Source organism: Siphateles boraxobius, unplaced genomic scaffold (genome assembly GCF_051911475.1).
Source record: "Siphateles boraxobius isolate OS27281-9 unplaced genomic scaffold, OSU_SipBor_1 130, whole genome shotgun sequence".
In the NCBI taxonomy this organism is placed as follows: Eukaryota; Metazoa; Chordata; class Actinopteri; order Cypriniformes; family Leuciscidae; genus Siphateles; species Siphateles boraxobius.
In genome coordinates, this window is record NW_027508734.1 from 43,679,787 (window position 1) to 43,692,978 (window position 13,192).

General features: G+C 37.4%; 1 protein-coding gene across 1 annotated transcript in view; it reads left to right on the forward strand.

The window, feature by feature from the left end:
- The first annotated feature begins 782 nt into the window (after positions 1 to 782).
- The window catches only part of rell1 (RELT like 1), a 31,606-nt gene continuing 19,196 nt past the window's right edge, over positions 783 to 13,192 (forward strand). The window contains exons 1-2 of the mRNA XM_077229543.1: positions 783 to 1,172; positions 9,519 to 9,710. Of these exons, the coding sequence (XP_077085658.1) occupies positions 1,151 to 1,172; positions 9,519 to 9,710 (214 nt within the window). The 5' untranslated portion in view covers positions 783 to 1,150. The remainder of the gene's footprint in view (positions 1,173 to 9,518; positions 9,711 to 13,192) is intronic.

A 13,192-nucleotide genomic window follows, 5' to 3' on the forward strand; every position in this document is an offset into this window, starting at 1 on the left:
ATTTATTTAAAAAAACATTGTAAATGTAAATAGTTAATTATAAATATAACATATTGTATTGTTTCACCCATTAGAATCAGATGAAAATCACAAACAGACGGTTAATCGACAAGTATAGCTTATTTAGAAAATACAATTTTATTAAATTATATAAAATAAAATATAAAATATTAAATGATTTGTTTTCCCCAAAACAAATTCAAGATCCATAATTATTTAGTATTATATAGTATAGGGGCATTCTATTGAAGAATTTGTCCATGACATCTAATACGTTTTAATTTTCTTGTTCATAATACGAATTAAGCGATTATTTTGGAAGGTACTTTGTATTTTCCATGCAGAATATAGAAATTCACAACACTTAAAGGAATAGTTAACTTAAAAATGAAAATTCTGTCATCATGTACTCACGCTCAAGTTGTTCCAAACCTGTATTAATTTATTTCTTCTCCTGAACACAAAAGAAGATTGAACAATCTCGGTAACCAGACAGTTCATGGACCCCTTTGACTTCCATAGTAGGAAAAAAACTACTATGGAAGTCAATGGGGCCCATCAACTGTTTGGTTACCTACATTCTTCAAAATATCTTCTTTTGTGTTCAGCAGAAGAAATAAATTCGTACAGGGTTGAAACAACTTGAGCGTGAGTAAATGATGACAGAATTTCCATTTTTAAGTGAACTATTCCTTTAAAGCGCAGATGCCGACTATAGACTCTTCCGGGTTTCCTCTTCCTCTTTGTTGCGCTTGTTCACATGTCATGTAGAATCATGCTGCCCTCTGCAGGACTGGAAACGCATCTATCTGCATGCATGCCTGCATGCAAACTAACTCCGCGTAGCCAGGACAATTTTGCACATCCAAATATCTTTACAGACGCCTTTTGTCCTGGGGATTTTTCCACTTTCGAATCCGAGTACCTTACGTCCACCGGACCGTGTGGGTCACAGCTTTGAGCATTGCTGTACGGGGTTGCAACTTTAAGAGTGGGATGTTCCTTATCATAGCAGTGATAAGAATGAGGAAACACCAGTAACGTTAGCCGTGAATGTAAGCACAGCGCAAAGCTCACGAGTCTGTGGACAGTCCAGTCCGTGTCCGAGTTCATCTGTGGACGGCAGAACGTCGGTCACACCGGTGGGCCGATGGCAGATTCTACCGTGCCACGTAAGTAACGTTAACTTACCCACCCCGCGGAAGACATGCTGAGCAGATCGATTCATTCCTTCTCCGGCAATTGATAATTCATCCACACACGACGCCTGTATTGTATCAGTATGTTTGTGGCACACTTTGGTTGAATGCTGGGGGTCTTTTCTTTTGCGCAAGGTGCGGCTGTCAATTATAAAGTTATAATGACCTGGGATTGCTCGCGACCCAGCACGCGCTGATGCTGCCGTATGTCCGAGGATCGATATTTGTTTGTTTTTTTGGAATTAATGGACGTGAGAACATATTTGTTTGTTTATATCTCAGGGGACTTAATTGAGTTCTCGATTATGTTTAACTTCTTAAGGCCCAAGCTGTTTTTTTAAAAGCATTTTTTATTTCTCTTTGCTATTTGAGCTTATTGGAACCTAATTAGAATAAAAACTAAGTATCATCTTTTGATATGATGTACTTTTAGAGAAAAATGATGTCCGCATGTGGATTCATGGTTCGAATTTCCATAAAACACAATAAAGTCACCTTTGTGTAATAGAATGAAAAACTCTTTATTTCTGTCTTGAACACAGCAGTTTTTTTTCCTGACTGTTTTCTAATGTATTAATAACACATACACATATTTCTTTAACATGTTTTGACTATCAAAGAGTAAAAACAACATGGAAACATTGCATTTTTGCCCATTTTGGACTGTTAAAAATTTGATATGCTGCAAAACAGTTGCAGGATGACATTGTATGTCTGCCAGGTTTGGCGTCAATGGAGTAGCCATTGGTCTGGACTTGAACATTTTTACCCATGTAAGCAATTGAGGTTTATTGGTGCATACGATACTTGAATCTGTGTGGAAGTTTATATGACATTTGAAGCATTACCCTCAAGGTGTGAAGGCCAAAAATAATAACAAGTACCTTGTTCAGAGTCTCCCTTTTTTTTTTGGCTTGGCCTTGGTGTTGGCTCTTCCAAGTCATCTTCTGAGCTATCAGCCTCAATCTCTTGACTTTGATGGCGACGTCTGAGAGTGCGGGATGAATGTACCCGTCTCTGTCCCTGTCCATGCTGTGGTCAGTGGGCTCAGAAATTGGGTCCTCATCATCACTACTGTCCTCACTGCTGCTTTACTCCTGTGTTGATGGATGGTAATTGCCATCCAGGATGGGATCATCGTTTTCAGACACTTCCAAATCGGAGTTGTCTCCATGAATTAACCGAAGTAGCTCCAATGCTCTTTGCACAGAAAAACGATCTGGAAATAAAAACATGATAAAATCAAATACAAATTAATTTCATTTATGTATGTTGGTTTGCATTATTTATAAGTTATTTATTCAAATGGGATAATGTATGCAAGCTAATTTACAAGTGGACATTTTTTCTAGCATATTACATTTTTACTAACATTTTCAACCCAACTAATTTAATTATGTATGTATGTATTTAGTGATTTAATTGTTATTTATTTTATTGGGACCATGTACAGCTTTTTAGCTGCATCAGAGCTAGCTTTTTTCACATTTTACGCGTGTGCATGTTTACTAGCATATTAGCTGTTTCGAGGAGCATCACATACGTGTACTTCATGTTTAGCGACCTACAAAGTTGCTAGTTTTACACTTTTTTTTTTTCAAATTTGCATGCCATGACAAATATACAAGGCTTTTATAAATATCTAAATCAGAATAAGCCATGAAATATTACAGAACTTCTTACCTGGTCAACGTTTGTGTATGGAGCTACCACTTAAATCTTCGCCGGCATTTTGAATTTTGACCGTAGTGTGTTATAAACTTCTGACACTACCAGATGGCAGTGTAAGTACCCCCATACGTGTCCATAACACCACCAATTCAGCAGTGAACACAAATGTGGACATAAGTGTGGACAAAATGTGCTATCCACGTGTGTGACCACTAAGCCATAGGAGTTTAATTTTACTATCAACTCCTAAAATTTGTTTAAAGGAACAAAATTAAAAAGTTGAAGTCAGATAAATGAAACAGCATTAAGAGCAGCTGTAATTAAGCGGTATATATGCGAAAGAGTTTTATTATTGCATTCAAACAGTAGTTCTTATACAGTTAATAAGTATTCTTCGCTAATGAAAATATTTCCAAAAGAAGCCAAACAAATCTAACTTTGTGTGTCACCAAGCAACATAAACTGAATGCTGGTTTGAAACAAGATAAATGACTGAGCGGAGCGATCGACTCAAAGCGTTCGGTAGCCTAATCTATGGAAGTTTGTTTCCTCAAAAAATAATTCTCTGGCAACTAGGCCTAATGCTGAAATAAAGTAGTGGTCAGGTAGCCTATAGCAGCTCTCAGAAAATTCCCAGTTTACAAATTGTAATTACCAGCATCAGTTGCATCGCTTCACTGCTATTCATAAATCTTCTCCCATGGCCTCATGGGATAGTAAAGTGTCCATCGAATGCTCACTTCAGAATCTCTCCAGAAGTAACTTTAGTAGGTCATGCAGGGACTTTTTGCCTACTGCCTTTGCCTACGCAAAAGCTACTGTAGGGGATTATTGGATTTTGGACGCAGCACAAAACTGCCCGACGTGCCCGTCAGCTTCATCAGCAAAGTTTTATTTAATTTATTTATTTTTTCCATAGAAATTTATTCAAAATTGTGAATTAACCAACCAGCTTCTAGGTGAATCACAATATTAATAACTTTGATTTGAAGCTAAAATCAAACTCAGACAAAAAGACAAGGTCACACAGTTGTGTACTTAATGGCTTTAACGAATGAAATTACAATCCCACGAAGCACTGCAAATGACAATCAAATACAAAATGACAGATAAATATAAAACTGTTGATTGTGTTACACATAGTTTGAGAGCGAAGGGAAACTGAGTGTCTCCTCATTTGCAGTTATTGTTAAAGAGTTCTTTTGTTGTGGTTTGCTCTTTTTGATTCTCTGATTGGTAGATATATACAAAAAAAGTTGAAATAATGCATGCTAACAAAAGCATATGCCTTTAAGATCAAGGTCTTTCTGTAAAGGTTTGGTTTGTAATTTGTTAAAAATCAGCCAAATTCCCTGTGGAGAAAATTAATGACTCTCTAATGGCGCGTTCACGTGCTATGGTAATTATGGTAAATACCAAAAGCCGACGTGGAAAATGCAAATGCACACGAACACCCCCTCATGTGGTATTTTCTACTGGGCAGCTCGTAGAATATTTTGATGCATGAGTTGCCGAGATGAGATAACCTTTGACATTTTCAAAATGGCGGAGAGCAACGCGAGAGTCGTTAATGGTAAAAATATGTACTATTCATGATCTAGAAAATATACAGCATATTATTTACCGTTTGAGTTTTGATAAATCATCTTCTTGCTGTAGCAGATGACTTAAGCAATGTAAAATAGTTTTAGCTAAATAAAACAGGTCTGGATCTCTATATTTGACCACATTACGACAACAAAAGCACTTGAACGCAACACACTGGTAAATACCAGTTCACAAGTGGAAAATCTCATATTTTCCATAGCACGTGAACGCACCATTACTCTCAGAACCCGGCTATCTAAAACCCAAAGTATACTTCGCTTCTCCAGTAGCCTATACTTTGCAGTGCACATGATGTAAAAACCCAGACACTCTTGAAAAGACAATGAGATCTTTTCTGATACTATTGAGTGCTTAGTATGAGATAAACGAGAAATTGTAGTTTAACATTACGATTTTCCAGGAGAAAAATCGAAGAAGCAGGAGATTTAAGTGAAAGTCTCCATTTTATCTATCTGGTGGGAAACAAATTTGAGATATTGAAGATGATAAAACTCCAGTCTGTATTAACCCACATAGTATCCTAAAGTGTTGTCAGCATTTTAAGTTGTCGTTCTGATTGCTAATCTAAATTAGACTACATAATACTAGATCTAGGAGTGAGGTATGCAGTTTTTTAGTTTTTTTTTAGTTTTATAGCAAAGATCTGTTTGGAATTTGGATCGAATACAATAGAATAGGCCTATCAAATTTCCCACAACACCTATTTCTGACTGGAGCGTCACAAGCAGCAGTTGTTGTCTAATGGGACAGCGTCCCTGGATTATTACTCTATTTAATGAACAGCAGTCACTTGTTTGGATTGCTTATTGGAAACCACCAGTCAGAAATCTGTCTTTCATTTAAACTGTACTCTGCCTGAATGGCATTGTGTAGTTTGTGCAGATATTGAAATGAGATTGCGATTGAAGCAAACAACTTTGATGTCTTATCTGCCCCTTTAGTGCTCTGTTAAGCAAGTGGAATGAAAAAGAAGGATTGTTTAGTTGGAATGCCTTCCCACAACTTACTCCAATGGCACATAGTCATTCAGTTCCCCTGAGTGATTCGAGTGTATTTTTATGACGACACTTGTGACCTTAGATAACTGAGATTCTCTTCCATTGCGTTGTTATGCCTGGATGCAGAAGTGGGTGGTTACTGTAATGCGTAGCTTGAGATGTTTGTTCACGCGTATGTGAGTCACTGTCTGTTCAGAACTGCTCTGGCATTGAGCCAGTTTAACAAGATGGATGGCCACTTCCTACGCACCCAAACTTGCTGTATTATCCTCTGTGTAGGCTTACTAGACCTTATAGGGCTGGGCATCTCAAGTAATTTTGTAGTTGAGTACTATAATCTATAATGTAAAAAAGGGGGTTATTGATTACATGAAAATAAAAATGTAAATTAAAGGGATAGTCCAATCAGGATTATCAGTACACATAGTGCATAATAAATGGGGCCAACAGAAGCTCTAAAATGCTTGCTTGACACAGACAACTATATTAGCCCCAACACCAACGCACGATAGCGTTCTGTTTTTTATAAGCACTATAAGCCAGGTGGGTTCTGATTGAAAAATAGTTCTGAAAGTGATTCCAACTATATTGTTCATCTCTGTCATTATCGTTATAGTTGTGGTGTGGGCATCTCTATTCTGAAAGAATTAGAACGATTATTAAAACTTTACAGTTATAGATATGTATACGTAGATGCCACATTCGACCGCTATACATACACGTCTTTGCACTTCCGCCATCTTGGAATGGTCAGCGTGTCGTCACTCACAGTAAGGATCAAGAGATTTAAATTTCTGAAGAAATGGGATAAGTTCACAGGTGTTTTTGTAATAACTCACTATTACAGGTTTTTTCTGAAGTAACTTTTTAATGTCGTGTTAGCTGTCGCCTTCGTCTTATGTTAGTTTAGCAAAATCATCTGCTGAAGTCTATTGCAGTTGCGGATATAGATATTCATACATGCGTTGAACTACAGTTGCAGACGCTCCCGTCAACTTGCGCTTGAATGTTCACAGACCGGATGTGACTGTTCCAATATGGCAGACGGCTTGTATATGGACGGCAGCCCATAGAAACAACCGCTAATGAGGCATCTATGTGTGTATGTATGCCATGTAGGAAAACACATCATGGCCATATTCCAGGATAACAATATCAAGATTCATCTGGCTCAAACTGTGAAACAATGGTTGGGAGGAAGCATGAAAAATTAATCTCACACATGAATTGGCACCTCTGAGTCCAGACCTTGAAATCATTAAGTCTTTGGTGCTCGATTAGACTTTACAGACTGCATTCATTCACAATTTGAGCCTGATGAATCTAAACATTGTCATCCTGGAATATGGCCATGTTGTACCTTCCTACATGGTTGTTTAAGAAATTAAAAGCTACACACGGCATTAGTTAGGGTTAGAAGAACTGTTGCCAAACATATAACATCCTAGAAACTTGTACACTTGTGTCTAAAAACAAATCACCTCTTACCAGCAGACAAAGGCATAAGTCAAGTAGTCGATTACTTGTGTACATTCCTTCCACAGTACATTGTATTGTAGGCCTGTGCGGTTTGTAAATGTAGCAAGTCCAAGCATCAGTGCATGTGATATGCAGACATGCAGTAACATACATTACAATTGGCTCTTTGTCTGTATTGTGTGTTTTGCGCATAGCTTTTTTGGGGGGGATCAGAATTCAGTCCCAGAGACTGAGCAGGGATGAACAGGAATGCCAACAATACAGTTTATATAACCCTTTGTCCTCTGGTGTTCAAGATATGCTTGAATAAAGAGATATTTGTGTAGCGTTTGATTTTACAGATAAGAGAGTGTTGGGTGAAAGACAGGTGTTGGTGTGCGTATTGATTATTTGTTTCTGCTTTTATGAATTTATGAAGGTAAGAGGCTGAGAGAGAAACCTGCTTGCGGATCCTCGGAAACTGAGGGAGTTGTTTTGAGAAGGGAAATGAATTTTGTATGGGATCAATGGAGACATTATATCTGAAGTCAACAACCGATATTCTTTTCAAGAACTACTGACAGACTCTAGGAACAAACACCTTTTCCCAGGCACTTGTGATTAAAATCTACATTACTGCCAATTTGGGAACCTGTTAGATTTTTTTTTTTTGCCATGGAAAAAAAGTAATTTTCTGAAGAAAATTAATGATATGGTGCTAGTGCGATGTTGGAGATTGCCAGAGTGTTTAAATACTGTGTGGTTGCAAAGGCGTTCCGATTGGTTTTATCACATGGTTCCTTGGTAAATTTGTGGTATTTTTTTTGAATCCCCTGGAGTAAAATGTAAATTTCTCGGTACATGTAAATTAATATATAGGAGTACCATGATATTTCTTCTGCAATACGTAAAGGATTATGAGTAAAATATGTAGAAAGTGATGAAATGAGTGTAACTGTACAGTGGAAATTTACAGGGATTACTGATCCCCTGAGTCACTCGCTGCAGGGTACCATGCCAGCGTCTGTCCTCTGTGCTGTTCTCCGAGGTCATTCTTTTGCCTCTGCAGCCTTTGCTTTCACTCATTCTTGGCCTTTCTGTCATTCTCTATGTAATTGACTGACCAAACACTTGGCCTGTCTCATTTTGAGCTGTGTAATGTGTTTTTCTGTCTGTGCAGACACTAGCTCTCAGCACTTATTGAATAAGCTGAGCTAACTCTGCTGTTAGCTCTCCTCTATGGCAAAAGTTTCAGAGTATAGTAACTGAATTAGGATATGATTTAATCTAGAAATGTATCAACTAAATTGTCGGTTAGTTGGGTCGAAACAATCAATCAAATCACGCCAAAAGAACTCTTTAGCTTCTCCCACACTGTGAATGACGTACAGTGTGCATGTGTATGTATAAACCTATGCAAAAAATACTTCTGGAAGCGAGGCTGTGGAAAAAGTGAGTGGGCAGTTTTCAACTCCTCTCTCGACTGCAAAGCGGTTAAATCCAGTCGAAGACACCTAGATGCTATAAGGGGGAGGGGCATTCTTATTCTTGCCAGCATGTTATTGGACAAAAAATTGTATACACCCTTGAGTGCAAGATGAGTAATCATTATTTTTGGTTTATTTTCCCAGAGAAGAGAACAGTGAGAGTGTAAATTTGGTCAACTTTAAGGGGCACATTAGTGTATATAACAATTAACAGATAGCCTATGTACACAAAGCCTCAAAAACTGTTTTTGTGGGGTGTTGTAATGGCTCAAACGGTCTTTGATCTCTGTAACTAAAAAAATCCATCTAATTTGACTAATCTCTTCAGTTTGTACCATATATAACTTTTGGTTTATGTATGATGCATTAGAATTTTTTTGGGTGAACCACCTTTAATGGGTTTTTTAATGATATTGAAAAATTAAATACACATTGCCGGTACACATAAGCCTGTCTTCCTATGTTGTTTTAAACTCACTGAAGACATATCTGGCATTTGGATTAATAGAAATTAAACACCACTGTGTGTTGTTCAGAGACATGCACCAATTCTGCTCTGTATGCTCTTTATAGGTAATGTTTTTGTTGGAAAAATGTGGTAAAAGCAGACAATATTGTGTCTAAAATAGAACACAATATTAACTTCTTATTTATTGAATAAGAACTATTCTCCTGTGATATTGTGCTTGTTACTCGTGTGATATTGCTTAACTATATAATGATATACATAAAAACTCACACTGGAACATTTTTGCCTCGATATCTTGAATTTTTGGGCAATTCTAACTGCATTCTATACAGGCTCCATTACAATCACCAATCAACTGTATCTCTATGAATTGTAATGACTTACATAGGTCTGGGGCGGGTGTGTTTAATGTATTAATAATTTTAACGCATTATTTTTCACCATTACTAATTAATTAAATTAACACGTTAAATCAACAGCCCTAATAGTAATGTGCAGTATAAGGCATATATATATATATATATATATATATATTTATTTATATATATATATATATATATTAATATATATGGCTTTAAGTAAAGCATTACCAAACTTTTTTTATTAATTGATTGTCTCCTCTCTTCAGCTGGCAAGAGTGATGGGAACCCAGAGTATATTGCCTTTGCTCTGGTGCCTTTCTTCTTTCTGATGGGGCTTCTGGGAGTCCTGATCTGCCACATCCTGAAGAGGAAGGGCTACCGCTGTACAACTGAGTCAGAAGATGATGAAGAGCTGAAGAAAGAGGAGGTCGAAGAGGATAAAGATCCAGAAAAAGGAGGTGAGTGTTTTGTTGAAATTTGGTTAATACTGTGCATAAAGTGACTGAAGATGGTCAAACTTCCTCAAAATTGAATTTTCCTCCATTATTCAGTTCCTGTGATTTTGTTATGGGCAGTGAAATTGCAGGAAGGAGTTTGTGAAATCAGGGATCTTAAAATGAACATTGGAGCAGCAGCTATTTATTTTTTTCTATTAATTGGCTCCTCGTTGCTTGCTGAAGTCAGATGGTTTGTTTATTGAAATGATTCGAAAGCTGTATGGTGTATAAGCAGTAGATTGAAATGAAAATGAAGACTGAAGAAGTAAATATTTTTAAACTACTTTCCTCTTAGCAATCATTTGAAGGACCGTTTTAAGTGGATATGTGACCTCATTCCATGGTGATTCAAGTGCTTGTGGGATGGCGGATTTATGCTAAGGTTTATATTCAGCCCACTCGAAAGCAAATTAGTTTTTTCTTGTTTTCAGACATTCTTTGCTTTGGAAGAGAGGTGAAGAAATGTCATGGAAAAGAAAAACTGTAGCCCCTTCTCTTTTAACACACTCACTCTCATCTTATATTATCTCATAAAAAATATTCATCTTCTCATTATTTTGACATGTATTTGATTAAGTATTCACAGTAATCAGTTTTAGTACCGTCAATTTTAGATTGGAGAACAGCCAATACTTAATACTCCACTCCATCGTGTTTCTTCCTCATCTTAGGGTGTTTTTTCTTGCCACAAGCCATAGTCGTCTTACTGATGGCATTTAGCCTTTATTTTCTAAAGCTGCTTTGAAACAATATGTATTGTGAAAAGTGCTGCACAAACTAGATTTACTTTCATTTTCTTAAGAAAATGTGAGTAACAGCCAATGGGTTTGCTGTATGGTTGAGGTGTTGTCAAGTCACCTTTATTTATATAGCGCTTTGTACAATACAGATTGTTTCAAAGCAGCTTTACAGTGATAACAGGAAAATACGGCAACAAAGTTTGTTTCGGTTGTACAGCAGCTCTAGAAGAAAATAGTGTCATAGTCCAGCTTAAGTTCAGTGATGGTTCATTTTTTTGTTGTAAAAAAGTTATTAAGTTAACTCATCCGTCCCACATCCATCCGCAACAACGTTTTTGACCAATTTTCAAAACCGAACCCGCCCGCCATCCGCTGATAAAAGGCGCTGCTGATGACAGCCGCGAGACTAGAAACCGCCCGCCAACCGACCGAATTTAATAATAATAAAAAATTTCGCCACGTCATCCGCCGATCCGCGGTTTATCCGCGGAGTCCGAGGCTATAACCGCCAGCCGCGCATCTCTAGTCAAGAGTCAGATCGGAACATTCAGAATATTTATCCAGTTCCATCTGGTTGATGATCAGAGTCATCACGTGCGTATGGGGACGAGTTTGTTGAGGATCAATGCCGATGGCTGTCGTGTCGATGAGGCCTTCACAGGGGAGAGTCTAGTTGACACAAGCTCTGCTGACACTTCAGGGATGCGTTGTGGTCGTGTCTAGGCGCAGGTCCATCATCTGATCTGGATACAGCCCGGATCCAGCTGATTACATCATGTGTTGTGGTTGTGTTTAGGTGCAGGTCCACCATCTGATCTGGATACTGCTCAGATCCGGCTGATTACAGTAAACCTCGGGATAAAGAGAGAGAGTAATATTAGCGTAGATGCCATTTTTCTTATGATGAAACAAGTACATCGGGCGTTATAGGAAGTGTTCCTGGTTCCGACTGACCTAGTTTATGCAGCCCAACATAAACCGTTCTGTGTGTTTGTTACTTACTACTTTGTTACTTACTGGCTTAGGTCAAAAGACTCCATTCCATGTCTCTATAATATACAGTACTGGGGGTGTATTATTACAGAAAGATCCTAACTTCAGAATCCTATCTTATCTGTTTGGTAACCATGCCGATTTTAGTTATGACCACATTTAGGACAAAAGCTATTACAGAATAACATTTCCTAAGTGCGTTATTTTAACTACAGATAGGAAAAGGGTATTACACAAGCATCCTAACTCAGCAAAAAAATCCTGAAAAATGTCCTAGCCTACTTTTAAATTTTCGCTGCTTTTCTAAAAACGGTTTTCGCCATTACTTTAAACAAGTTGCAGCTGCTTGAATCCCAGTGCAGGAGCTGTAGGTTACCACAGAAACAAGTGGTTAGTTGATTGCTGTGATGACTCGTGACACTCGCGAGCAGCACTGAACACGCACTTTTGCCAGTACAACAACAATATTATTATTATCATAAACTTTTCATTAACTTCGGTGGGATGTACTATAAGGGAATTGTAATTGGCTGCTTTTTCTGCAGAGAGCTGATCTCTATTGTTGTGTCTTAATTTTTTTTTATAGCTCGTTTGTTGGTAAAGGGTGAGAGACCTTGCGAGCCACATGATTTTTGCCAAAGAGCCAGGTGTGGCTCGCAAGCCATAGGTTCCCTACCACGGAGTTAGTTATGTAGTTCAATTTTTCCATATTTATTGTGTCATTATGTCAGTATCAGTATTTGCTTTCAACCATGCACAATTAAAAATGTCACTGAACTTTTGCTGTGTAATTGAAACAATAAGCACTCAAACACACCAAACCAACAATTACTAAAAACACACAAAAACTGATTTTGCACATACAACTGTCAAATCGATCAATTGCGATTAAAAAATATACAGTAGTACACACGTATAATATACAGTATATATAAATATAATATAGCCTATACACAGACACACATACATCTATCTATAAATTACAGAAACATCTGTCTGTCTGTGTCTGTTATTGGCATTTCTCGGTAACAGAAGCACACATTGAAGATGTTTAGAAGGTTGTGATTTAAAAATAAACATTTTGACATTAGAGGGTTAGGGTTTAAAAATATCTGAATATTATATTTTATTCACGGCCATCATTTGAAGTAGACTATACACAAACTGTTTGCTCAAGCGGAGCATTTTCTCTGAGTCCACTGTGTAGCTATACTGTGTAGAATACTGTGTATTCATTTGTGGATGTTAACTGAATCTGTAAGTCAGCTACACTGTTTAATTCTGAATATTATATTTTATTCTGGTGCGCTTAACGTTATCGTTTTCTCAGAGTTTAGGCCAGCAACTCAAACATACCAAACCAACAATTACTAAAAACACACAAAAACACGGGCATTTTGCACAGGCATTGCACTAGTATGTTCAACAACAAGATGCTCAATTTGAGGTACAATTCATGTTCAAAGCGCAGGCAAGTGTAGTGTGAGGTGTTCACTAGTACTATTTAGTACATGTCTTCCTGACAAAGTTACACCACACATGCTAGAGAGCAAAGGTTTTTTTAACAACTTTAGGAAGAAAATTCGGCACACCTTGTAGTAAAGAACAGGGCTGGCTACAGTAATTCATATTGTATTGGTCTCCGTGTTCACCTTTCTTACGTTAATTGTTTGTAACCAGTTTTTGTTGTTGTGTTGTTTAAAACTATGT